The sequence below is a fragment of the Phoxinus phoxinus genome (genome assembly GCF_949152265.1).
Source record: "Phoxinus phoxinus genome assembly, chromosome: 14".
Classification (NCBI taxonomy): Eukaryota; Metazoa; Chordata; class Actinopteri; order Cypriniformes; family Leuciscidae; genus Phoxinus; species Phoxinus phoxinus.
Window position 1 is genome coordinate 14,426,013 of NC_136889.1, and position 27,412 is coordinate 14,453,424.

At 35.8% G+C, this 27,412-nt stretch overlaps 4 protein-coding genes across 12 annotated transcripts in view; 2 read left to right on the plus strand and 2 right to left on the minus strand.

Annotated features, from left to right (window-relative positions):
• Nucleotides 1-2,807, minus strand: part of LOC307009941 (heparan-alpha-glucosaminide N-acetyltransferase) — a 28,410-nt gene extending 25,603 nt beyond the window's left edge. Inside the window, exons 1-4 of one of the 9 annotated variants that reach the window (XM_079634188.1) lie at nt 2,426-2,807; nt 1,257-1,283; nt 1,048-1,142; nt 692-810 (exon numbers count right to left, since the gene is read on the minus strand). In XM_079634188.1, the coding sequence (XP_079490314.1) occupies nt 692-810; nt 1,048-1,142; nt 1,257-1,278 (236 nt within the window). In that variant the 5' untranslated portion in view covers nt 1,279-1,283; nt 2,426-2,807. Of the gene's footprint in view, nt 1-650; nt 830-1,047; nt 1,143-1,256; nt 1,284-1,559; nt 1,700-1,831; nt 2,213-2,425 lie in introns of those variants that run through there. The other 8 variants (XM_079634189.1, XM_079634191.1, XM_079634187.1 and 5 more) reach the window with 8 other exon arrangements.
• A 2,015-nt stretch (nt 2,808-4,822) lies between these two features.
• Nucleotides 4,823-7,725, plus strand: pcbd1 (pterin-4 alpha-carbinolamine dehydratase/dimerization cofactor of hepatocyte nuclear factor 1 alpha). Its single transcript, XM_079634195.1, has 4 exons — nt 4,823-4,954; nt 6,716-6,847; nt 6,959-7,039; nt 7,239-7,725. Exons 1-4 carry the CDS (start codon nt 4,952-4,954, stop codon nt 7,329-7,331), a joined length of 309 nt encoding a protein of 102 aa, XP_079490321.1. The 5' UTR covers nt 4,823-4,951; the 3' UTR covers nt 7,332-7,725.
• A 141-nt stretch (nt 7,726-7,866) lies between these two features.
• Nucleotides 7,867-21,483, minus strand: sgpl1 (sphingosine-1-phosphate lyase 1). The gene is made up of 14 exons (XM_079634194.1): nt 21,227-21,483; nt 17,241-17,406; nt 16,019-16,086; nt 15,184-15,331; nt 14,861-14,940; nt 13,858-13,986; nt 13,483-13,571; nt 13,153-13,261; nt 12,944-13,042; nt 12,703-12,849; nt 11,857-12,095; nt 11,546-11,692; nt 11,280-11,400; nt 7,867-10,454 (listed from the first exon to the last, which is right to left on the minus strand). Exons 1-14 carry the CDS (start codon nt 21,236-21,238, stop codon nt 10,290-10,292), a joined length of 1,719 nt encoding a protein of 572 aa, XP_079490320.1. The 5' UTR covers nt 21,239-21,483; the 3' UTR covers nt 7,867-10,289.
• A 4,714-nt stretch (nt 21,484-26,197) lies between these two features.
• Nucleotides 26,198-27,054, plus strand: neurog3 (neurogenin 3; the record flags this gene model as incomplete). The annotated part of the gene is made up of 2 exons (XM_079635336.1): nt 26,198-26,321; nt 26,403-27,054. The coding sequence occupies exons 1-2, from the start codon at nt 26,248-26,250 to the stop codon at nt 27,052-27,054; spliced, it is 726 nt and encodes a 241-aa protein (XP_079491462.1). The 5' UTR covers nt 26,198-26,247.
• Nucleotides 27,055-27,412: the final 358 nt, after the last annotated feature.

A 27,412-nucleotide genomic window follows, 5' to 3' on the forward strand; every position in this document is an offset into this window, starting at 1 on the left:
AGGGGGCCATCTAGAGGGCAACAGAGAAAACTGCAACTTTTGAACCCATTTCACCTTTTTCATCCCCCAAAATGTGCACTATAAGCCTTTATTGATCGACCTGGGAATGACATAGTGGCCAGCATGTTCTTTGGGGGAGAAGGTAAATCGATAATGGCTCGGTCTGGAAAGGGACCTCTGTATCGATCTTAAAGAAGCCCAGGACTAGACTTCAGCCACAGTGTGGGAGAGATACTGTGACTTGTCTTATGAAATCAGACACCCTCGACAGCTCGTTTGAAAATAGCCCAAAACTTGATGGCTGTTTGAGGCCCAGGTTGTTTGTAAATATGACGACGTTTTCCTGCTGGAAACATCTAGGGTTTGTGAGAGGACCACAAGCTTTGATGTCTTAATGGTCTTTTTCATCATTATTTCAGTGTCAGCTTGTTAACCCCAAAAATGCAGTGCGATCAATGCACAGTGAGGAATTCTCCAAAGGGCAGCACTAAAGCCAGGTCACATTCAAACACATGGTCATAAATAGTCTCACTGACTGCAAATGCAGTCTATTGGGGCTATATATAGCCTATATGTAAGGTCCTTCTGTACCAATTTAAAAAATAAAATAATATCTTAATGTTCATGATGATGTTAAATAATATATTCACCTTAATTAGCAAGTTGAGGTGTAGTTCAAGGTGATTCTTACCCGCACAGAGTGCTGTTTCCATCCACAGGTGCGATCCTTAGAGTCAGTGTGAATTGTGTGCTCACCACCACAGAAATATTAAGTCCATTCCCAACTGTGGCAAGGGGCTGATAAAGACACTATAGAAGACGGAGATATCTGTAATTTAACATTTATTAATATAAGCCATTTTGACAGTTCCAGCTGGCTCTACAGGTTAGTATAGGCAATTACATAAAGGTTTATATTGCTTACAAAACTCAACCTGTATTGTGAATGGAACTAATTTATTTATATTTCTTTCTCTTTCTTTTTGGTACAAAAATGCTTGAAACACTCATAAGTCACAATCAAGACAATTAAACAACTTGGAGTACCTTATAACAGTAATCTGAGGTGTAGTAAACACTAATGTTGTATGGAAGTTCATTATGGAATATTAGCAAGGCCTCATCCATTTTCAGCTTGTAAACTAAAAAAAAAAAGGACAGAGGCACTGAGATTGCAGTATCCAAACAATACAATGAATACACTTATTTCATCAATACACTTTTTAAACAACTTGAATATCATTAGTATGACCTACCTTCATGATGCCTTTCACACATCCCTGCTGAGAGTAGAGTAAAAAAGAAAACATTCAAGATATTGATTATCTTCATTGTCGAATTCAAATCTGCTGTATTTCTTTTTCTTCTTTTTGTGCAAATGAAAATAAAAGGAAGCTCAAAGATCACTGTACATGTGATTACAGTGATCTTTGAGATGTGTTGGAGTTTTATTACTAGAAGGCACCACAATATTTACGGAAGATATGAAGGTTAAAGGGATAGTTCACCCAAAAATGAAAATACTGTCATTAATTACTCATCATCATGTCATTCCAAACCTGTAAGACTTTCGTTGATCTTTGGAACACAAATTAAGATATTTTGATGAAATCTGAGAGCTTTTTGTCCCTCCATAGACAGCTACGCAACTACCACTTTGACACTTTGAAAAGTTCATAAAGAGATCGTAAAACTAATCCATATGAATGAATTGAGCAATTTAGTACAAATTGTCTTTAGAGACTCCATCGCTTTATATGATGAACAGATTTAATTTAGAATTTTATTCACATAAACACTGATCAGCGAACACAAACAAGCTCAAACGAACCTGCTTGATGCGCGAGAACAAACCTCATTGGCTCCTGCAGAAGCTCAAACTTTCTGATTAACACACGAGAATGAACGTCATTGGTTCTTGCAGAAGCTCAAACCCGAGAATGGACCTCATTGGTTCTTGCAGAAGCACAAACTGGAGAATGACACTCTCATTGGTTATCACACGTGGAACATGCTTTTACCACAACTGATGTGTGATTTAATATTTTAAATTACATGTTAATAAAAGGGTAAGGTTAAATTAAATCTGTTCATCATATAAAGTAGGGCTGCACGATTATTCGCAATTTACATGAAAACGCGATTATGAAATCGCGAAGGCTGCGATTATTATTTTTTATGCGCAGGGTGAACTATCTCTTTGATTGACTAAGTTAGTCTAGGAGGACTAGTCCATGCTGATAAGTAAGGATTAATTGACATCGGAACGCACACCCGATGTGTCTTAATATGCATTTATTATTAGCTCCGTTGCTAATTCCAAAACGTCATTTTAGAGCTAGTAATGGAGGCTAGAGAGAGAGAGAGAGAGAGAGAGAGAGAGAGAGAGAGTGTGTGTGTGTGTGTGTGTGTGTGTGTGAATTACCTCAGTCTGTGCGTCTCTCATAGCGTCTAGGCTACTAGCGAAACCAACGTTACGTTTATCTGCATCTCATTAGTGAAAAAGCTAATTTGTGGCAAAAAATGTCGTTTTTATCCTTATCCTATTCTATATAGGTCAGTGTCGTTGTGGGTTTTGGTTTTGGTTCTGTTTCTGTGGGCTGTAAAGAAACAACTGAAATCATTTGGCAATGATTCGACAGAATATGTCTTCCTTATTGGCGAAGTGATATGGAACTGTAATGCGGTCAAGAGTCAAGACCTGCCTGGAACTACTTTAGCCGTGAGTTTCCTCAACCAATCAGAATCAAGCATTCAACACTGCTAAAAAAACTGCATGCAGGTGTGTGATGATATACAAGGCACGAATAACAATGATCAGCATCCAAAATATGTTATAACTTAAGTTTATTTAAGTAGAAAAGAGAAGAACAGACATTATCTTCATTAAAATAATATTATCTTATCTTAGGCCAAAAGGGATGAGAACTCTGTTTGTACTCTCTGTCATGTTAATTATTCTGTTTTTCTGTGTTTTTATTTCATTATGGTGTGTTGTGCCAAATCTTTTCAAGCATGAACAGCAGTCGTTGTGCATTTTAACCAATTAAATGGCTTGCATTTTCCCAAACTTGATGCTAGAAGCCATTTTTTAACTGTTTTTGTCGCCTGAAGGCAGGTAGAATCCTGCTGTTATTATTTGTTCATGGTCTAATTTGTATTCTATTCTCTCACTGTTTTGGATTGCAAAAAAAGGTTTTCACTATAGACTGTAAAAAAATATTTTTTACACTCATCTTTTGTTCAGGCTTCTGGCAGGGCAGCAGCAAGATGGCCCCTAGCCCCCTACTTTAATATTAAATAGGGCGTGTTGACGTAACCTTTCAATAGCGTCCAATAGAGCATCACAGTCCCGCCCACAGCCCGAGAGAGCTCTGGTGCCGGAAGTAAATTTCCCATTCATTTCTCCCATTGACTCTTGGAAAAATCCGTATCTAAAGAGTTTTAGAGCATGTCTGAGGATAACCAGCGATGGCTGAACTCATAAGCATACAACATATCATTTCGAGTGAAAAAACGAAGAGAAAATCCAAAAAAAGACAAAGGTACAAGACTGTGTACATATTTTCATTTCCGAGCGGAGGAACTACTCATCCCATAAACCACCGCGCCTCACTGAAGTCGACTGAAGCCAACCGCGAAAGAGCCTTTTGAGTGAATTTTATATAGTAAATGTGTAGTTAATAGCAGTTCTTTCAGTAATAATCGTGTAAATAAAAATAATAATATATTGTGTGCGTGTGTGAAAGCGGTTAACCAAAACGTTAGCAACATAGTGCAGCTCAGTCATCAACACACGTGTGTTCAGTCAGTGTGTAACGTTAGTTTGTGTGTTTATTTCAGAGCCCTTTATGACACAGGACACTCTGCAGCTGACAGGACAGGTTGAGGTCCATGCTCATTGTCATGATGTTATAGTTCATCCTTAATTGTAATAACATTTAATGTATTTTCTTAATATCCACAACAAGTGAAAATTAAAAAGTGATGGTCAGCAAACCAGAAAGTGCACAGCGCCACCGGTCTGATGCATGGACCGGTGCATGGTCTGCTCTTGAACATTATTCAGTTTATTAACTTGCCATGAATTATTACACAAATGTTCAGTAAATGCATGAAGAGATATGCCTAGGCTTAATATTGTTTTGACAGTGGCATCATAAAATGCTTGATATGACTCATACCATATGAAGGCTACAGTAGCCTATCTAAAGTGAACTATAAGTAAGGGATAATGTAAAGCGAGGCGGTTGTTAACTTAACGTAGCGAATACAACTCGCGAAAGGCTGATTATGAGCCCGAAGCGGAGCCTGAAGGGAGTTGTATTCGCTATAACAACCAACTCGCTATACATTATCCCGCTTATTACATGGCTACCTACCAAATAAATAAATAATTTGACACAAAATATTAATTTAATTGATTTAAAAACTATTTATATGGCTTCCGCTAAAGAAAACAGTCCGTTCAGATACTGTTAGAATCCTGCTTCCATGGCAACGCTCTCCGGACCTTCGCGGGGTTTACACGACATCCACCAATCAGATGCATCACTGTGGGATTGTTTAGGATTGTGGGTAATGAAGTACTTATCCAAGACATCGCGAATAAAAGGCATTTATCTCAAATCAAGGTTAGTGCCCCATGAACTTTTGGCGTTTATATGAGCATATACAATCGCTTAGTACAGCCGTTGCTGGTTTTAAGTCTACCATGTATGGTTACGTTTTTATGGCTTATACCCCAAATGTCTATGGAGAAATTGTATTGAATTTTTACTTCCGGCACCGGCTGTGGGCGGGACTGTGATGCTCTATACGCAACTTAGTTAATATTCATAAGACGTCTCCTCACCATAGTAGGATTCGTACATGTCATGCTCTAGCCACGGGTTGAAAAATCCAGCTGCATGCACGAGACCATAGCAGCGCTTCACACAGCACCTTCAACATGGTAAGAGAAAACATATATGTATTTAAAAAAAAGTGTTTTTATTCTTAATTATTACATGTGGATTAACAGCCACTTTTAGTGTATTTGTACATAACTCTCATCTTTGAAATTAAATGCATAACATTGCCACAAACGAGATGCTTCAAATAAAACTGGAATGGGCTGAACAGGTATCGTGCTATTTTTATATTAACAGTGATTTCTAAAATCTGACGCTTTATTTTCGTATTATTCGAACAGTTTTTTTTTTAGACACAAGTTTTTTTTCGTGTTTTGCCATTTACAATTGTTCATGTATATATATTTTTAAAAAGCACATATATAGTGCTCATGTTATCATTAATATATCAAGGTATGTTATTGATTTGATAAAACTGCCATGGCTTTACTTCGCCTTCTTTGTCGTGGCGTCTCTGTTCGTGCAGCAGCATTAGCTCAGCAGATTACACTGTTGCTAAGAGACCTGTTGATGTCAGTCTGCTTTATCAGTGTTGGAGCTTCATCATGACTGACATGTGTTTGCACAGGCTCTCTGACGCAATTCACTGATGGTTCATTCAGGGATTATAGTGTGTGTGGATAGTACAAAAGAAAATGCTGACAGAAATCAACTAAATGTCCTTTTCATTCAATTAAAAGTGCACAAAACATATCACAAACCATATAGAGAAATGTAGAAAGCCTAGGCTACATTTTCAAGTCAGTTACCTTTTTATAAATACACATTTCAATATAATAATGTCTTCTTTTTGTAACAGACCTGTGTTTAAAGCTCATGTGATCTTTACTTAAAGGGGAAAGGGGAAGGGTTAAGTTGCTTGGGAATTTCATTCCCCCGACCACAGTCATATGGTGGAAGCTCCTAAAATTGAAAATGCAAGTCATCATTGTTTCCATATGGGGCTCACAAGAACCAATCACGGTGCTTTTTTCTGAAACATCCCCCTCGGAATAGTTGCTTAAGAGTGTGTGTGTTTGCAAAACTGTTCAAATAGTATTTGTTCTATTAACAAATAATGATTATATCTTAGAATCTAAAACATTTACAATTAAATGCAGTACTATTTAATTTTTATAATAATTTCTGTTTAGTTATATTATTATGCAGGTAATACACACACACACACACACTCTCTCACTCACTCCTGGGCATGGGAAATGGCAAAATATGTAGTGGTCTTTTAATGGTCTTAACCATTTAATCACAAATCACTAGTCCGGACATTAGCAAGAATTGCAAAAATAACTGTAGATAAATTAGCTTACCATGGGATATCCTTTTCCTTTGTTTTCTTTAAATGTTTAAGCTGTGTGTGTAAACTTGCAGACAGCTTTTTACAGGGAGAAGAATCAGTGTTGTTCCACTCAATGTTAATGGCTTCAAACAGTTCATGAGTAGTTGAAAAATATATTCACTATAGGGTTCAAATCTGGACTCTGACCAAGGCCAAAACATGACCCTGTTGGACTTGTTCTCTCTTGGTTGTCTTTGCAGTTCGGGCAGGAGCATTGTCTTGCTGAAAAATGACATCTGATCATTCCCCTTCAGATAACTTTTCAGTTGTGGGATAGCAAGCCATTCTGTAATATTCTCCTGTTACAACAAAGCATTAAATGACTTTTCACAGTGAAGTAGCTCACCAATCCCATTGCAGTGCATATAAACTTCTTACTCGCAGAGATGTGACGCGCTTTGTAACATTCATTCTTACGGACTTAACTTAAGGATATTTTCTAACCAGAACTGTTTTAAACACTAAGGCTGGGAAGATTCAGACTCTCACCATGGAGGAGAGAGAGCACATCCTGCCCATGATTAGGAATGCTCAATGGGTGGAGGTGGTGGGGAGAGATGCCATTTACAAAGAGTTCCTCTTCAAAGACTTCAATCAGGTAATAAACTATGAAAAACTACCAAGAAGAAACAAAGGCTATACAACTATTTAGAGTGACATACTTCCCAACACATATAGCCTACCCTATGACATGCTCTTTTCCCTTTAGGCTTTTGGGTTCATGTCCAGAGTAGCACTACAGGCTGAGAAAATGGACCATCATCCCGAATGGTTTAATGTGTATAACAAGGTAAATAGATTGGCCCATCATCAGTAAGGCTAGCATGGTCATCGCTGTGATTGCATTAGTGCCTAAATAAGGAATTAGAATTTTTATTGTAATAATATGTACTGATTAATCATTAATAAGACCATGAATGTGTGTGAAGAACATAAATGCGGCCAATTTTATTTCATGTTGACCTGTCTGCCTGTTTTATCTCTGGTAGGTTCAAATCACCCTCAGTACTCATGAATGTGGAGGAATCTCACAGCGTGACATCACCCTCGCAAGCTTCATAGATCAGGCCTCAGTCTATTGAATGGATCCTCTCTCTTGACAGCTTGTCAGTCAACCTCTGTAACCTGTAAAACTGGATCAGAAATATTGTAAATCTTCATGCATCACAGTTATCACCATATCAGCTTTGACTGTGTGTTGTCTGCCTGTTACACTTGATCTTTTCCCGATATAAGTATTACTTGTACATTCAAGACAAATTTTATCTTTTAAATCATTTCACATTCACAGTACATAAATGATCAGAGATTTGCTAAACACCATAGAGACCGGTGAAACACTATTACATTACTGTATTCTATGGCTTATAGTATTTTTTTTAAACTAAATATATGGTGCCTTTATTTGCATTTGATCCAATGATGAAATGTTAGTGCCTCAATGAATTGGAATAAACTGAATGTTTGTCAACTTTGGCATGTGGAATCAATGTATTAATTTGCTTCCCATTAATCAATGATGGACCTAAAAAGCATTTTTGGATTGAAAAATCGTACTACTTTTTAGCATTCAAGTTTTAAAAACTTATTTCAAGTCAGTGTGTTATTTTTCATTCAGTAGTAGTGTTGGATCTTGCACTTTAATACAGGTATTCTGTGTGATCGACAGATGCGTTTTTGTTTAAAAAAAAACAAGGTTTAGTGATGTTTAGTAACCCTAGAATGCATGAACCAAAAAACCTACACAAAAGGCATAAAGGGTTCATGGCCTGTATTGGAAATAATGGTTTTCTTCGAATAATAAGTGTCCTATTAATGAAGTAATTAAAATTGACAATACACAAATGTTTTAATATACCAAATATGTATGACCATCAAGTTTCCTAGCATATATACATTGCAAAATATTAAATTTGTTATTTTTAAAATGCAGTTGTACTTTTTCTAAACTAATTTAGATCGACTGTAAGGTATATTCTAGTCTGTACTTTCACTACATTTCTCACATTTCATGGGGAAAATGATCTTTGTAGACAGACAGAATATTTCACATATGATTTGCACTTTTCTAAGCATTACTCTCAGAGAGAGTACCTCTTCCTTTGTTTGGGCCTTACACTGTCCTTCCAGTAGCCTTTCTCTACTGCATCTGACATCACATGTCTGAGAAGGTTCTACTTTTGATGAATTTCATGACTGTTAAAGTATGCATGCAATTAGTATAAAGTAGATATATTATGCAACCAGAATATTCTTATTTCTTTTAGGACCATGTTTATTAATTTATATTGGGGACATGAAAAAGTTACAGGACAAACTTGAAAGGATTGCATGATGTGGTAAAGGCCTAGTCCCTGAGGCAGATTTAGCTACTATGTTAACCTAATAGCACACACCCTGACAACTGTGAAAGGCATTTAGGTGAATGCTGTTAGCTTTGTGCTTCATACAACCATAACCATAGAGGTCATGTAATGCTTCAAATATTCAGATCAAGGTGCCTCAGTTTCAGTAGTTACAGTAATTACAGATTATTGCATAATGACATTAAAATGCTTCATTTAAGCAAGAAGGGTAACTCTTTGAAGACAAAAATCCATATCTATGTCTTAGCCTAAGGCATGTTACAGTTCTTGAGAATACACTGTACTACAGTAGTATCATAGAAAAAAACTATCCTGCCTCCTACTCGAGTCCCCAAAAGAGGTTAAAAAAGTACATGGAAATTACTGAATAAAAAAAAAAAAAAACATTGAAATGAGACATTATATTAGTGATTTAAAATATTTAAAAAACACACAGTGGTCACAAATATTATAAATGCTTATGGGATTATATAGCTGACAAGATCTGATGTGATGTTTTCATGGTACCATGTCATCACTTCCTCATAACTGACTTCATGCACACATTAATTTCCCTTCTTGTTGTTCCAGGGCTTAGCTGTCATTCAATTGAGTTAAGCTGGAACAAAGAAACCAAACAAATACAACACACGAATATAACTCAAAGGAAAACTCATGAATCAATTGGAAAGACAGCTGAAAACCTGAAAACCATACTGTGAAAAACTTTGACTCTCTGAAAACCATAACCTGGGGCATTGCATTGACTTGTGATCAAAATGTCCACCTAGGTGACATTTCTCAGGATTTAGACAAAAGGGAAACAATCAATGATTAAGTTTACGATTATTTTAAATAGATTTGAGGTAGATAGGGTAAAATGTGGTCATTAAAAACCCATATGGATGGGAATTTGAACCAGGTAATATTGACTACACAACATGGTCAATGGGTTTGTTACATTTTGCCCTGATATCAGGTAATTTAAAAACAGTGAGATATCTTTTAAATAAGGTGGATGTTTTGCGACTGGACTACAAATGTCTGCTATATATGGGGAATTTTAAATAAATAAAACTAAACATTTGTAATATAGGTTTTACCTGAGCAGCCCTACCATTCTAAAATGGTCTGTTGTGTTTTGAAGTTTCTATTGAGAATAAAATATTGGGAATATAAAAAAAAAACTAACACTGTGGTTTTTCCATGTTGATCAGATTATGGATTTGATCCTAATCTGCATTATTTAACTCTCAGAAATTGTCCAAACTGTTTGTCGGTGAAAAATCCAGATGTTAAAACATTGTGACAACATTATTCCCTGGTATCCTGAGGTTTAAGTGTCAGAAAACACTTCCAAAAATAACTGGGAGTGTGATCAAATACATATGGTGTGCACCGGTCATAAAAATAAGAAATGAAAGAAGTAAATCTGCACTCACTGCTCACCAAAATTAGACAAAGATATCCCAGACCCTTCACAGATTCACATAGATACTTGTGCAGCTGTCTCCATAGTCTTACAGACAGGATACCGTCACTCCTCAGTCACGAATCCCAAAATATCAGGTGACTATGGCTTATACATAAAATAGTTAGTTGTAAATAGACGACTGAATGAAGTAAATGAATGATTAGATGATTGTGGTGAGCATCCCTTCAGCCAGCTAAGGGTGGAGACCCTGGCAGTTAATCTCAGTGCACTTTGGAGTTGCCATTCATGTGGTTCTTATGGTTTTTGTGGGGCTTGTTCTGTATCTTGGGCACCTCAGTGCTATAGAGGCAGTCCAAAAAGCCCTGTGAGATCTCGGTCACCATCGATCGGTCAGGAATGGACTGGGCCATGCCGTAGATGGCTCCCTACGACATAAAAGAGGAGAGTTTACAATGGTAATTTCATTGTGTGTTATTAGATGAGATTATACATGTATAACTTGACTGAAGTGGCCATTTTGCCAGAAAACAAGTATATATAGTATATAAAGTACTCGAAATGTGAAGTTTGCACTATTGATTGGACAAAAATCTATTTAAATATATCTGTTAAAAGTGAATTTGGTCAACATCTAGGAGTGCAACAGTATAGGAATTACTGTTCAGAAGTTTGAGGTCAGTAAGATGTTTTTGTTTTAGTGAAAGAAATTAAATACTTCTATTTAGCAAGGATGCATTAAACTAACTACCAATAAACTAAGACGAGACTAAACTTTTGATATTTCAATTAATCAAAGAATCCTGAAAAATGTATCAAGGTTTTAATTTTTTTTTCAACATTGACATTACTAAGAAATGTTTCTTGAGCACCAAATCAGCATATCAGAATGATTTCTGAAGGATCATGCGACACCGAAGACTGGATTAATGGCTGCTGGAAATTCAGCTTTGCCATCACAGGAATAACATACATTTTAAAATGTATTTAAGTAGAAAACGGTTATTTTAAATCATTATAATATTTCTCAATACTACTGTATTTACTGTATTTTGCAGCCCTGGTGAGAATACTGTTAAAGAGACTTTTTTCAAAAACATTACAACATTTTACTGACCCCAAACATTAAAACAGCATTGTAGATCGACTCAAAGTTGTAAGATTTTGACCTTTTATTGTTAAGCCAAACTTATGAGTAAAATTATAAGTGAATGGTACTGTATGTCTAAAAATAGAAAAGAAAGAAAACTCACCATTCCTGTGGTTTTCTCCTTAGGATTCTTCATGATGATGGTTACTTCTCTCTTCACATCACTGATGAACTGCTCTGCTACACCAGGCTGTGTGTGTAGCATTGTGACACAAATATGAATGCTGAAAGGGAACAAAAAAAGATGCATGAACAATGATCTAAGAAACAACAATACCTAAAAAACAATTTCATTTTGTTTCAGGGACAATACATTAATTTTCATAACTTGCATATGTAACACTTCTCTCTTTTTTTTTTTAACCATACCTGGATGGGAACTGCAGAGTGTTGAGATTCCAGCCCTTTAAAGTCAGTGCATTAGATAAGCGAAAGATATCAAAAACATCGGAGCCTAATGCCACCACAGACACCTCTGGATCCCCGAATACAAACAGCCCATCTATTTTACGGATTCTGTGGGAAGAGAGTTTTTTTTAGATGTTGTTTCAGCACACAATGTCTTTCCTGGCATGTAAATGTTACCTGCCATGCAAATTTATTTGGCACAGTTGATATACATTCAAAACAACACTTTGCCTGTGTCTCATGCGTTATATTATAAATGACATTATACTGACCCTGCTTTGATTTTGCGGGCTGTCCCAATGATTTTCTTGGTGGCCTCAACGTATCCGCTCTCACCCATGTGCATCATAGTAGCCCAACAGGCTGCAATTATGCCTCCAGGCCGAGATCCAGCCATGGATGGAGATGCGTAAATTCCTCCCTGCCAATCTGGCGCTACAAAATACTGGTAGTGCCGATATTTCCTTTCACTGTAGAGCACCACTGAGGAGCCTTTGGGAGCATAACCATACTGTGGAGACACAGCGATAAAGTAACTTTGCATTCTTACAGTTTCTTAGCAATTACATTTGGACAGATATATTTTATTAAAAATATCAGTTGTGAAATTTAGAAGCAGCTCATTTGCATAATTGTTTAACTCATTAAAATAATAAAAAGTACCTTTTTTTTCAAATACACTACCAATAAAAAGTTTGGGCTTAGTAAGACTTGTTAATGTTTTAAGGCTGTATTTATTTGATCAAAAATACAGTAGAAACAGTAGTTTTGTAAATATAATTACAATTTTAAATTACGGTTTTAATCATTACTCCAGCTTTCAGTGTCACATGATCCTTCAGAAATAATTTATAATATGCTGATTTGGTGCTCATAAAACATTTCTTATAACTATCAATGTTTAAACCAGTTAATATTTATGTGGAAACTGTGATGCATTTTTAAAGATTCTTTGATGATTAGGGAGTTTGTCTCTTTTGATCAATTTAATGCATCCTTGCTGAATGAATGTATTAATTTCTTTCACAAAAAAAAGAAAAGAAAATCTTATCGACCACAAACTTTTGAAACAGTAGTGTATTTTTATTTATTAATTTATCTCACTATCAATTTCTCACCTTATGTGTATCAGCTGAGATACTGGTCACACCTTTGACCCGGAAATCAAAGGGATCAAGTTTGAAACCCGCTTTTTCCATAAATACTATCAGGAACCCACCCAAGCATGCATCCACATGGAATGGGATGTTGTATTTTATGGCAAGCTAAAAAAAGAAAAGAAAAAAAGTGATACAATATATTTTTGATTAATTTATACAATGATACAAAAGTATGTCCATTTTAATAAGCAAATATTACCTTTGCCACTTCTGCTACAGAGTCCATAATTCCATGCGGGAACTGAGGAGCTGAACACACCAGCATTGCTGTGTTTCTAGAGATGGCCCTATTCATGGCCTATGGTCAAAAAAAGTAGTCGTTCAAATTAGATGGACTTCAATATTCACAAAAACATTGAATGAATTAGAAATGTACCCAATTACTGTGAACCAACCAAACAGCAGTACCTTCACATCAACTTTCATGGTCTTCTTGTCCAGAGGTACATGAATGAGCTTCATCCCAAAGTAATGTGCAGCTTTGTCAAACGCAGCATGGACGCTCACGGGAGCAATGCTACAGCATAGACAAAACAAATAATATAAATATAAGTTTGAATAAAGTGACTTCCTTTAAGTTGCACTGATTAAAAAATAGTTTCTTCAAGTAAAATAACAGTAAATAGCACAATAAATAGTACAGTGTTGGTTGACAACCACTGTTTATTGACCTAAGCAGAAGAGAGCATTACAACTGCAAAGGCTGGATTTTTTTTACTAGACCGAGACAGTACATACATCTCTGGGTGTTTGATGCCACGTTCATGAGCCATGTCTCTGTATGCCTTGCATGCCATCAGGATGCTTTCTGTTCCACCTGAGGTAACCTTTCATGATAGGAACACACAAAACAAATAATTCAATTTCAGTGCATAGTCTTCTAATGAAAAAATTATGGACTGACAAAACTTATTCTGTGAATCTAGCCCATGTATGAGATCCTCATAGCATTGTATGTTTAAACATTTAGCCATTTTCTTAAGTGCAAACAACTGTATTAATATGCAGCAGAACCCTTTTTACAAATGAGTTCAGTGAGTGAGCAATGGGAAATTATTTGGAACTTCACGCAACCACATTATTCCATCAGGGAAGATAGTGAGAAGAACTCACTGTGCCACAGGAGTCTGACCCTCCATTAAATAGAGCGCACGACATCCGCACCACTTCTGCCTCCATCTTCCTAACCCCGGGGAACAGGTCTGGGTGGAGGGGGTTTGTCCAGGCAAAGTCACCATACACCTGCAAATCAGAGGAACACAAAATCCAGAAAATGTATTTCTTGTTTCACAATGCCTTTGCTAGATTCAAAAGTAAAGTGAGCATCTAAACAAGTGTTTCCCAACCTTGTTTGTCATATGTATCACTACAACCCAATCAAGGAGCACTTCATCGACACCAAATCAAATGTCCCATTAACTCTTACACTACCATTTGGAGTCAGTAACATTACAATTATTTAAAAGTGACAGTAAAGATTAAAGTTACAAATAAATGACTTTCTTTTTGTCAAAGAATCTTGAAAAGATATACATCAGTTTCCACAAAATATTAAGGAACACAACAGTTTTGAGCATTAATAATTATCCAAAGCAGCAAACCAGCATATTAGAATGATTTCTAAAGGATCATGTGACAGTGAAGACTGGAGCAATGATGCTGAAAATTTAGCTTTGCAGTCACAGAAATAAATTACAATTTTAAATATATTTAAATAGAAAGCTATTATTTAATTTGAAATCACAATTGTGCCGTTTTAACTGTATTTTCGATCAAACCAAATGTAGCCTTGGTGACCATAAGAAACTTTAAAAAAAACATTTTAAAAAATCTTACCAACCCCAAACTTTTAAATGGTAGTGTATATTATTATAATTATATTACGATTAAAGTCACTAAAAGCAAATCAATACTTTGGGTGAAACAAAGACATCAAATAGCACACATATTCTGCATGTGATCCACAAAAACTTTTTCTTGAAAATAAGCTGAATCATGAGACTAATCTTTTCTTTTCTTTTTTGTCCAGTTTTACAGGTTAAAGCCAAATCAAAAACACCCCCTTGAACACACTGTTTGGGATTGATTGATCTAAATTATTTAAAGGCCATTATACCTTCACCAGGAGATCTGTGAGCTTCTCATCCCCCCAGTAGACTGCACCTGACACTTTCCCTTTCGCCCAGTCTACCTCACCTGAAATCACAAGTATTCAAAATATAAATTGATGACAGAACAACAGTGGGACACTAACTTGTAATATAAACCAGCTGCATTATATCCTAGTGAATAAACTTGCTGCACCCACACTACTGTAGGGGAAATTCAGTCTGAGACCATCTGGCTGACACTTTTAAGAGTTTCTGATTCATCTTTGAAGCCTTTGGGCTCTCCATCATTATAACAGATGGGAGTTGGGACAGGCTGAAGGTGACTCACCCAGTGTCTCATATTCCCTGATCTTGTCAAGGAGCTGTTTGTGGGTGAGGCCTTGTGCTGGCAGGTATTTGGTGTAGCTCATGCCTTCCTTCAGCGTGCACAGACTCACTGACATGTCATCCAATGCCTTGTTGAGCTGACTCTGAATCTGATGAGGGAAAGATTAGAGAGAAAACAAATGGTGGCAAACAAACCTCTGAATATTTCATAAAAAAAAGAAAAGAAAAGAAAAGGGGATAGAGGAAATGAGGGAAAAATAAACTTTTATAAATAAATTATTTTAAATTATCTATTTCAACAAAAAACATCAGAAGTAAACAGAATATTTTACATAAAAAAACGTGTATATATATATATATAAATAAAAAAACGAATTCATTGCTAAATGTAATTATTATTATTAACAACTATTTAATTTAATTTAATTTTTTTTTATTAAATAATCTACAGTTCTTGAAACTTATGGAATCACAAAAATAATTGTTTAATTTAATATATATATATATATATATATATATATATTATATATTTAGGTTGTAATAATTTGTAATGTTAAGCTGGTTAGTTGCATCTCAATAAATCTCATAAAGAAGACAAGACAGACTCAAATCAAAATCAACCTGCAGTCGGTTCTGACTGGAACCAGACATATTACAATCTATTCAGATTCATGACCTAAAGTAAACCCTGGTATAATCACAGGATCATATTATGAAAGTGTGATAAAAGCTTTATTTCCACTTAGACATGGCAATGGTGACTTAATCATCCATCAGTGAGTCAGAAAGAGAAGTCTGAAGGAAGAAAGGGAACTAGGAAACCACTAGATGCTTACTGTTGCTCCGACAAAAGGGATTTTTCTGATGATTTTAAAGAATTGCTTCTTTACTCTTGACGTCAGGCCTAGAAAACACGAACAATGAGCAAATTGTGGTGAAGATGTGCCATGAAATGACTCCACAGACATTTTTTCAAATCTGAGTTTCTTTACAAAATTCCAGCCTGTCAATGCTTGAGACTTTCTAAACAATGTCTTATTTTAGACGTAGAGTCAATAGAAGTTTGGCATGTAAAATTAAACAAATGAGAGACCTCCGTCACCGTGCAAAAGTTTGGGGGGTTTTTTTCCCTCAGCTTCCTCAGAAACCATTTCTGGTTTCTAGTTGATAACACAATGAATTAAAAAAAACAAGTGCCACAGATTTTGTTATTTTCACGTGGCCTTGACATTTTGCAACTTTGATTTAAGACTTCCTGACTGATGAATAGCAAAGAGGGACAACATGAACATTTAGCCTACCTACTATTAGCTTGCAACATAATCATGTTTCAGATTGTTTCACAGTAACAAAGAACACTGTAGCTTATGACTATGAAAAGACTGTTGATAAATCAACCATTATATGATTCATTGCATTTCTTTTTATTTTTCTCTTCTTTATTGACTCTTGAAAAGACACCTTCCAGATCCTGTACACATTGTCATTAAAATTCAGGTCAAAATACAGGTCAGTACATTTTTTAGTAAAAAAAACTAAAAAGTATCTTATTCAGCAGGGATGCATTAAATTGATAAAAAGTGACAATGAAGACTTTTATAATGTAACAAAAGATTTCCATTTCAAATAAATGCTGTTTGAACATTCCATTCAAGAATTCTAAAGGGAAAAAAGTATCACAGTTTCCAAAAAATATTGAGCAGCACAACTGTTTTAAACATTGATAATAATAAGGAATGTTTTTTGAGCAGCAAATCAGCATATTATAATGATTTCTGAAGGATCATGTGATACTGAAGACTGGAGTAATGATGCTGAAAATTCACATCACAGGATTATAAAAATATAAAGTTATTGTAAATTGTAATAATATTTCACAATTTTACTGTTTTATCAAATAAATGCAGCCTTGGTGAGCATAAGACACTTCTTTCAAAAACATTTGAAAAAAAATCGTACTGACCTCAAACATTTGAATGGTAGTGTAAACCTGACCACATATTTAATATGCCGGATGCATTCAGAAGTTCAAAGACATGAATGATCAATAGCACTTACTATCTTGCTGGAAAAGGAAGCCCTTTAGCCACACCGCACCGAGTGTGGACAGCAAAGTGGTCGCAATGATCTGCCATGGCTCCAGATCAGCACACTGAGAATTCACAAAGCGCCGAGCCTGCTCTATGTACAGCAGCACCATCTCCTTATACACCTCCAAGGCACTCTGCATGAGGAAAGGAGACATGTTATTGTCATTTGTCAATTAAGGCAACTTGATTTCAAAACTTCAATAAACAGCTGGAAACCTACCAGATCTTAAGCAGATCAAGACAGAGACCAATAATTGGCTACTTACCAGCAATTACAAGCCTCAGCCACATTAATCAATCAATAAACATTGATAGAAGAGTCAATAAACAACCTACTAGTGAAATTCTTCAGGGTCAGAAACTACTACAAAATGCTGGCTATCAGTTCCCAGATTAGCATAATAACAGCTAGTAGCAAATTAAAATCTCAATAAAAAACAAAAATGATACTTAAATACTTACTATAGAGAATTGACTCATACTTAATTGTCTCAAGAGCTTGGCTTCACTAATGACACTTAAGACAACTGTGGCAGGAGAATGTCTAACTTCAGCCACAAGAATCAGGGAGAGCTTCGTAGATAACTACTTTCACAGATATTGTTCCAAATGACCACACCTTGTTCATTATGAGAAACTGGCCGCACAAAACCCAAAGCAAAGACTTAAAATGGGCCATTTAGAATATGGGTGCAATAGAAAAAAAATCCCCTAAAAAAAAAAAAACTAGTTCAAGTCTATTATTCTGAAAAGTACATATTTATAAATGGCCTATAGTTTATCTCATTTAAACGAGTGGGGAAAAAGCATATCTGGTGGACGCATTTCACAATCACTATTTTTTACAGCACAATGTGGTCTTGCTTGATAACAGCGCAGATTGTGTCCCATAACAGCATGCAGGAAACCTGGAGGTCAACAGAACAAAGTCTTAGCCAACCATATTCATGAATATGTCAACTCCTAGTAATCTGCAATGAATGAGCATCTCATTTCTTCTTCAAACGCCAGACTAAAAGCTATAATTTACATTCGGAGTATGTAAAGAGCACTAGTTATATTAGAAGCATATATTATCTTGAATGTAGCACAATAAATGACACGTAATTAGACATATTAAACCTAATTAAAAAGTATTAATTTTCATAATTTTGTCAAGGAGATAATGAATAAATCAGAGAGGAGGAGCTCAACAACACCCCCTGAATGGAGTTCTAAGTCCATGACAAGCTCTCCGACAGGTTTAGCAGGGTTTGCAAAGTACAGCGGATTTAGAGGAGCAGGTAAACAGGTCATGTTAGTGAACAACTGAAACTTTGACCAGGACTGAGGCGCATCGTTCAGGATCCAAATATAACAAAGCGTGAAATAAGGAACCTAAACTGCACTGAAACGAAATCTTTAAAAGCAGCATCCCATCATTCAGTGAACGTGATTTCACCAAGTACTTTGCTGATCATGGAACAACATTTCAATCAACCAATCAGATTTGAGAGACAAGTTTACACTTTATGTCAAGTTTAGGCTTACAACCAGAATAGGTGCTTCTACATCAATGTTATTCACCTATCATTTCCCTCTGATTTTAGGGAGAAGTTATGGGTAGGGTTAGGGAGACGGGTTAGGACTAATTGTTGGATCAACAAAATATGTTGATACAGGAACATGTCTTACTTGGCAAAACCACGGTGACCATCAGTCTTATGTAACAAGACCTACACACAGCTTCTCAGTGCATAACGTGCCATAAAATGCTGAGATTATGTTATCTTGTAAAAGGGGCAAAAGGCAAAGACAGCAGAAACACATTGCAAAAGAGATGAAGAGATGTACGTCTGCTATGTTATACAACAAGTCTTCTGAACATGACAGATAACACGATTGTGATAAAAGAACATGAAGCACTTGGATGGGTATAGTTGGAATCAATACGTTTATAAAAAAATATGCGGTGGCCCCTAAACACTTGCTTTCAGGTCCTAGTGTACTACAGACAATCACACCCTCTCTAGTCAAGCTTTGATTGTTTGTCCGCTGTGGAGTCAAAGAGCTCATGATTCCAACGTCTTAAAGAGGATCAGACAGAAAGTGCTATGTGGCACCTCAGTCTATCTTTCATAGCACTCAAGACAAAATGTCTATGATAAAGTGCAGTAAGTAAAAGTTGGAAGTCTACATGAAAAAACAAAACAAAGCTTAGTTTAATTCAAATAATTTAAATAGCTAAAAGTATACACAATTGCTTTTATATGCAATCATCCATATACACTGACTATACCACTCAAAAGTCTGGGGTCAGGACAATTTTTTTAGATAGAAATGAAGACAATTATTCAGCAATGATGCTTTACATTGATAAGAAGTGACAGTAGGCTACATACACTTATAAAGACACAAAAGTATTTATATTCAAATAAACGCTATTCTTTGGAACTTTGTATTGTAGGAATACTATATATATATATCACAATTTCCACAAAAAAAATATCAAGCAGAACAACGGTTTAACATTGATGTAACACTGAAGACTGGAGTAATGATGCTGAAAATGCAGCTTTGCCATCACAGGAAAGAATCATATTATATAAAATATATTACCAGATATTTTAAATGTTTAATAATATTTCACAATGCTACTGTTTTACTGTATTTTTTATCAAATAAATGCAGACTTGGTGAGCATAAGATAGGCTACTTCTTTCAAAAACAGTAAAAAATATTACTGACCCCAAGCATTTGAACAGAAGTGTACATTAAAGCATTAGGGAAAAAATAAACAAACAAACACACATATACACACTTCTTTCAAAAACAGTAAAAAATATTACTGACCCCAAGCATTTGAACAGAAGTGTACATTAAAGCATTAGGGAAAAAATAAACAAACAAACACACATATACACACACTATATATATATATGTGTGTGTGTGTGTGTGTGTGTGTGTGTGTGTGTGTGTGTGTGTGTGTGTGTGTGTGTGTGTGTGTGTGTGTGTGTGTGTGTGTGTGTGTGTGTGTGTGTGTGTGTGTGTGTGTGTGTGTGTGTGTGTGTGTGTGTGTGTGTGTGTGTGTGATAGATAGATAACTGAAGCTGTCATTCTTCATAGTATCTTCTTTTGTGTTCCACATAAGAAATGACATACGGGTGACTATTATGATGACAGACTTTTATTTTTGGGGTGAAAATCCCTTTCATAGAGCCCTGAAGTTAATTCACACACATTAAATCACTAGCATTCACACAGCGTCAGAAGAGCCAAAAACAGTCTCAACAGATGCTGCTAAACCATAGTCAAAACAGATCTCGCCCCCATTGTACACTCTTGTTAAGAATAGCACTTCCTCTGGGTTTGAGCCTGTCACAGGAAGGTTTCTGAAGAACACATACACAATGAAACATAAAATTTCCCTCTCTGCACCTGGTTGTTCCACAAAGACAAGTGATTATTAGAATTATATAAAGGAGAAACGGTTTTATAATAGCTCTCCTCTCACCTATATCAAACTGTGCATGATGTGACTCCTTTACACAGCAGCACAGAAGACATAGGCTACACAAAATTTGAAATAGGACATGATGATAATAAACATGAACGCTATGGCATTTGGGCCCAGACTTTCTCTCTCTAAAAAAACAACACTTCATATGGATAATAATCTTTCTACATGATAAGATCACCTGAATTCCCAACAGTGAACGTGAATTTTTTTTATATCAGATGAAAGTGCCACCTAAGTTAGCCTATAGATCTGATAATACACTGAACCATCATTACAGCTCTTCAGGGTAAATTAAGTATGAGTACAAAACAAAGTAACATAATACGATTGACCAAAACATGCTTATTTTCTATAGTCGAAGCTTTCGTTGTGACATAACCATGGCTTGTTTGGATAGCTGGAACAGACTATTTTTAAAGCACAGCTGATTTCTAATTGACATCATACCCACTCACCCTGTAGTCCATTTTGTTTGCCAAGGTTACACCCCGTCTGGAAAAAGTCGCTTCTTCAACTACTCCGGGAGAAATGGGGAAGACAGCCTGAAAGATCTTTGTTTGGTTTGTTTTGAGAGCGGATGCCCCGTTGCATGACACAATCAGAGGAGCAAGCTTATATCAGGAAGTGCCGTATGAGTAAAAGGGGGACGCGATTTGCTTTCAGGCGAGACTCCGCATTCGCTGATCTTCATATACTGCAAACGTCCTTCATCACAGTGATTAGTCCAGCACACATACTGTTGGAATCTGTGAAAGGTACTACCTCCTGCTGCCGATTCGCAGATTCGACAAGGTTTACGTGTTTTTTTCCAGGGAGGTCTGTGTGTAGAGTATCTTTTTTTATTATAAGTCTGCGAAGTTATATTTTAATGTACTGTATTATTATTATTATTTGTATATATTGTTTTTGTATGTATTTATTATGATTGTTGTTGGTATAGCGGTTTATAATGTCATGTTTTATTTTTACATTTATTAATTAGTTTTAATAATCAGACTTTTTTGTGGTAAATGAAGCCTGTAAACTTGATTCATATTCAATGCATTTAAATCATAGGTTATTTACAAAAATGATCTACTGAGTTGGGGTGCATTAATATTTTCTTGGATAAGTCAAGCCAAGTCCCTTTATAGCACTTTTTACAATATAGATTGTTTCAAAGCAGCTTTATACCAGGAAAATCATGCAAAAAAGTTGGTTTCGACTGTACAGCAGATCTAATGAAAATATCGTCATAGTCCAGCTTAAGTTCAGTGATGGTTCATTTTTGTTGTAAAAAAGTTATTCATTTAGTTAATTTATATAGCTAGGCTATAACGTTATAGCCGCTCTGGAGAAATGTGACTGACTCATATGACTGATGTCTGACTGATGTGACGACATATGTCATATGACTGATGTCTGACTGATGTCTGACTGATGTCATCGTCCAGCTCAGTTCAGTTCTCATAGCCTGTCATGGTGTCAAGTTCAACTGAAATTTAGTTTACATTTATTATGACATCATGAAAACGATGCGAACAGAGGGCTTGAATACATTGTTAATTTATTTATACTGCTGGTAAAATTGTATATAGATAAACAAAAGTATGTAAATTCATCCCAGTCTTTAAGATTCCTGTGTCTTCTCTGAAATTGTAAAAAAAAAAAAAAAAAAATCATACTTTTTTATTCATACTAATTTTCCGATTCCCTGTCACCAATTAATGCCACACTTCGATACTATTGTATCCTATGCTATGTTTGTTACTTGTTCTGTCTTCATAAAAAAAGGCGACAGTGGCAAACTTTTGTGTTTTATACAGTGTGGTTTTATGCACATGCAGTGCTTTGAATGGCCACTTGATTGCGCTATTGATGTTTTTAAAGGAAAGAGTATTTTGGTAAATTTTTTTATATCTTGTATTGTTTAACCTTTTTAAAAAAACTGAGTTAATAGGTCGTTCATATAGTAAATGGTCATTTACATTTATTATAGTTCGTCAGTAGGCCTACACGAAATAAAGTGACATATTTCATTGCCTAAAAGCACACATGTAGCCTAACGATTTTTTATGCAAATGCTTATATTTGTGTGTCTGTGTCATTACATGTTTGTTTACCTATTTAGAGAAAGTTACATTTCATGTATTATTCGTGTATTCATGTATTTAGCAGATGCTGCTGTTATCCAAGGTGACTTGGGCTACAGGAGAGGCACAAAGCAATTGTCAAGAAGCCAACAATATTCGTAATAATACCATGCACTGTAAAAAAAAAAACAAAAAAAACCATCGCTTTACATCGCTTTAACTTTAACGCAATTGTCAATTTTTTTTCAAGTTATTCAAGATTCAACTATTTTTCAAGTCAGTTTTATGTAGGCCTTTAGGTTCAAATGACTTAAACATCCAAGTTGATTGTAGGCTACTTAAAAAATTCAGACAGCAACATTGTTTTTTACAGTGCAGGTAGACAACTGGATTAGAAAACAAACGGATGAACATTGGTTAGGATGTGGGGTGGTTAAGTTTTTATGGAAAGTAAAAATATACGACCAAATAAAACAATACTTCTTCTACAATATCACATTTTTCTTCATTATAGCATATTTATTTTCTGTTCTTTTCTTTTCTTCAAAGAATAGAACAAATTGAATTTACTTGGTAAAGATGGAATAAATTACATTTATTCTGTGGGGCTTAAAAATATTGGTAACCAAGCATGTAGGCCTATGCTAAATGATGAATAAAACTAGGAAAAGATTGTAAGTCTGGGAATGGGATGAGAAAAACACAACAAAAATATAGGCATATTAATTAAATGCATTTGAAAAGTATATCTAAATGATGAAAGCAAGGTAAACATTTCTAAGACACAACAAAGTTGAAATTCTGCTAATTTAACCATGGGACATAAAAGTGCCCCCCAAAAAAATCTTCATTTTATTTTTAAAGAAAATACAAATGTAAAACTATATACTGGACTAATACATACTACTACACATAATACAATACAAGTAAAAAAGATACACTCTAAAAAATGCTGGGTTGTTTTAACCCAATTTTGGGTCAAATATGGACAAACCCAGCCATTGGGTTAAACTTTTAAATTACATTTTTGATCCAACGTTTGTGTTTGTCCATATTTGACCCAAAATTGGGTTAAAACAACCGAGCATTTTTTAGACCGTATATTGGAAATTGTAGAACAGTGAAGTTCATAGATAGTTTTTCGAAATTATTTACAACTCTTATGTATTTATTTACTTTTTAAAAAAATATATAATTTTAGTCTATTTTCATCATGCCAATGGAAAATGTATTTTCCCCCAAAACTTGGCAAGTTACAGCAATAGTAAGATAAATTCGATTCAAGTCTGTGCTGAATATGGGTACAATTTGGAGAAAAGCTGCAGTTGAACCCACGCATTCACAGCAGCACCAAAGCTTAATTATTGAGGGTGACCCCCGATTGCTCAAACCAAATAGAGTTTTAGCAAGAAGCTCTTGCCTATTCAATTATAATTGGTGTATTCGGTCATAACAAGCATATGCGTTTTAGCACAATGGGTGGACTCTAAAAGAAAGCTCAAAAGCACATTAAAACTGCATTACTTCTTCCAAGAAGTGTACTCAAGATCTTTCTGGTCTCGATGCGCACACCGTTCCAAAAGCGCACACGTCTCCAAAGGTGCACGTTTTACCACACAAAAGAGTTGACATTGTTTGAGTTTTAACAAGAGGTGTACATATGGCATCCGGGTTGTAATTAAATGTTTTTAAGTTGTTGTTTTTGTCTTCTCGGTGAAGTTTCCTTTTCTTCTTTATGTGCAGCCTTTTCCGCGTCTGAACAAGAGAGAAGAATTAAATAGCTTTTCTGCCAGTTTGGGACAAATGGATGGCAAAAAGCTGGTCAGCGAGTTTTGGTCCTTGATTGCCTTCTTCAGATGCCCTTCAAACAAAGGCTGGGGATGAAAATAAAGCCCCACCTGGTACTTCTGTTTGTTAAAATAATAAGAAATAGATTTCGTTTCATAAATAACTACAACAGATTGTAAAGTGCAGCAGTTGAAGAAGTAGCCTATCAATCAAGAGAGCGAGGCCAGGTATCACCTGCTCTTCAGTATAGGGCGCATTTATTGTTAAATCATGTTCTTTGCGATATCTATGATTTCCACAGCAACAGGTCGCCTATGTTTGCCCATACTTTGCATAACAAGCAAGATATTACTCTGCACTGATAAAAATCGGATGACAAATCTGACAGTCCCAAACCCACCTGTCCCGCGATATCCCAATATGGGTCTGGCATCAAAAGTTATTTGTAAAGCGGTAATATTTGGTTTACTTTGGATTATTTCGAGGACTTTATAACGGCACGACAACATTCCCTATCTCTTGCTTTATTTGTCCATTTTATTGAAAGCATATGGTTATCAGATGTCTTCCAAAATACATATTTAGTTAGACTGGCGATGAGTGCCTTTGTGGACACTTTGGAACCACGGTAAATATGTTGCGCCCTTAACAGGGCTCTCGGTCTCTCCAATAAATTAAGATTTATCAAGACTTGGGGCCAAGTGTAAACTCATGCTATCCGACCATGTTGAAAGTCTTATTTGCAACTGTGACTATATTTACGACGCGCACTTAATGTACCTAATAAAGGACTCCATTTGGAGACATCAGTGCGCACGCATTCTATTTTCTTTGCAAATGATATTGTGCATCATTTTCTGTGTTTTCATTGCACAAAGGAACTGCTCCTACACATAGACACACGTTATTTAACAGTTTCTTCTCTTAAATATAAATTTCCCGGGGTTTTGCGCACTACAACACAATTTACGCACAGGCGTATCACCAGAAGGCGCACAACGGCAATGACACTAAAATAATATTGTTTATCAGTATATATGTACAGCTCTGATTATTGAAAATTACTTATATAAGTGCCACTAAAAAGTCCCCGAAGCACGTATGTTAATAATAGATTTTAACGCAATAAGGTTACCAAGTCACCTGCTGCGTCTATTCCTGCTCCAGATCCATTATCCCACCCATTCCAGAAGCTTGTGTTTGAGAAAACTTCATGCGTATTCAGTGCCATTATTAACTCAATCGTGATGATATCATTCATTGTGGGAAAAAAAGGCTTAAGTTACATGCCACTATATATTTGCAGCTGTTTCGCGTGGTGAAATTATGATTTTTAATATAAACGAGAAAAAATGTCTATAAAATGACAGACAACTACAGAAAACTTCACCTTACATTTTCTATCCTGTTTTAAAATCCTCTCTTAGTTTATTTCTGAAACTATGAATGTAAATATGTAAATTTTGGAAAGGACCGTCTCAGTTCTGATTGGCCACTTGACTCCATTTGTTTGTCCTAGAGCGCAGACAGGATAAAGGGACATAAATGACGAATGGGCGCATCACCCTCTATTGTCCTCTTGATTTATATATTAAGGGAATGAATAAAGAGACTGCATGTTGCTCACTGATAGACAGGACAGACCAACACCCTCACAGAACTTCGGCGTCACCGAGACAGTCTGCAAGAGGTAAGCATCTAAAGTATGATAGGTTTCTTATAGATTGTTATTCGAGACTTTGGACTAAGGATGTCCAGTTGTGTTTTACAGAATGACTCCAAGATCCACGTGCGCTTCGGGAAGAAGGAATGGGAATTTTAAATCTAACTGGAGTTCGGCATTAGATATCAAGTCTGGATCCACAGACATTACCAAAGGTCAAGAAATTAAATACAACAGAGAATATGAGCTTGGCAACACAGACTCCGCGACTAAAGAATGCTCATCTACCTTCAGCGAAGAGAATACAAGAAATAAAAGAATGAAGAAAAAGATGCCAGTGAAATCAGCAAGCAGACAACGTGGGAATCGCAGAGGGAAGGCAAACGATCGAGAAAGGCACCGCATGCATAAGCTGAACTCCGCTCTGGATACTCTGAGAAGCGTGCTTCCAACTTTTCCCGATGACGCGAAACTGACTAAAATTGAGACGTTGAGATTCGCGCACAATTACATTTGGGCATTGTCAGAAACATTGAGAATTGCAGACCACGTTCGACAAATTTCAAATCACGTTCGGGATCAGGGGAACCTCACGGTGCCAAGCGCTTGCTTGGAAGCGCGTTACAGCGCATCAAGCTCGTGCGCGTCCAAGTGGCACTCCACAAACTCATCATCAAATTGGCAAGAAACCCAAGGCTACTACACTGATTTGTTGCTAGAGGAATTTAACTGCAATTTTCAGGACAATCTGACATTTTGAGTTGTTGAGGAAAGTCTAATCTGCGAGTAGCAAAACAAATCTGGCAAAAGTAAACCAGTGATATTGGACCACGAGTATGTATGACACGTTTCAGGACAGCTCAAGGCCTATGTGTATTCATTTTATTTTCGTTTATACCTGAAAAACAACAATATAATGATTTTATCATTTTAATTATTCAAACGTTTTATTGCATGCTTCCATTTATATGTCTATGACGATGACAGACAAATCAATGTTGTAAATATTGTTTATATTTCCTTCTTCTTTTTTTAATTCATGCAAATAAACAAGTTATTTTTTAAATATTTTTTCATTGGAGTGCTTTTGAGTATAAATTGTACAATCAAGTATAATA

Excerpts from the sequence above, each read along its gene's own strand:
- pcbd1 (XM_079634195.1), top strand. Across the intron at positions 6,848-6,958 it reads TCTTCAAAGACTTCAATCAG|GCTTTTGGGTTCATGTCCAG; the intron begins GTAATAAACTAT and ends TTTTCCCTTTAG. Across the intron at positions 7,040-7,238 it reads GGTTTAATGTGTATAACAAG|GTTCAAATCACCCTCAGTAC; the intron begins GTAAATAGATTG and ends TATCTCTGGTAG.
- sgpl1 (XM_079634194.1), bottom strand. Across the intron at positions 15,332-16,018 it reads TCCCTTTTGTCGGAGCAACA|ATTCAGAGTCAGCTCAACAA; the intron begins GTAAGCATCTAG and ends TTCCCTCATCAG. Across the intron at positions 11,693-11,856 it reads GCCCGCAAAATCAAAGCAGG|AATCCGTAAAATAGATGGGC; the intron begins GTCAGTATAATG and ends CTCTTCCCACAG.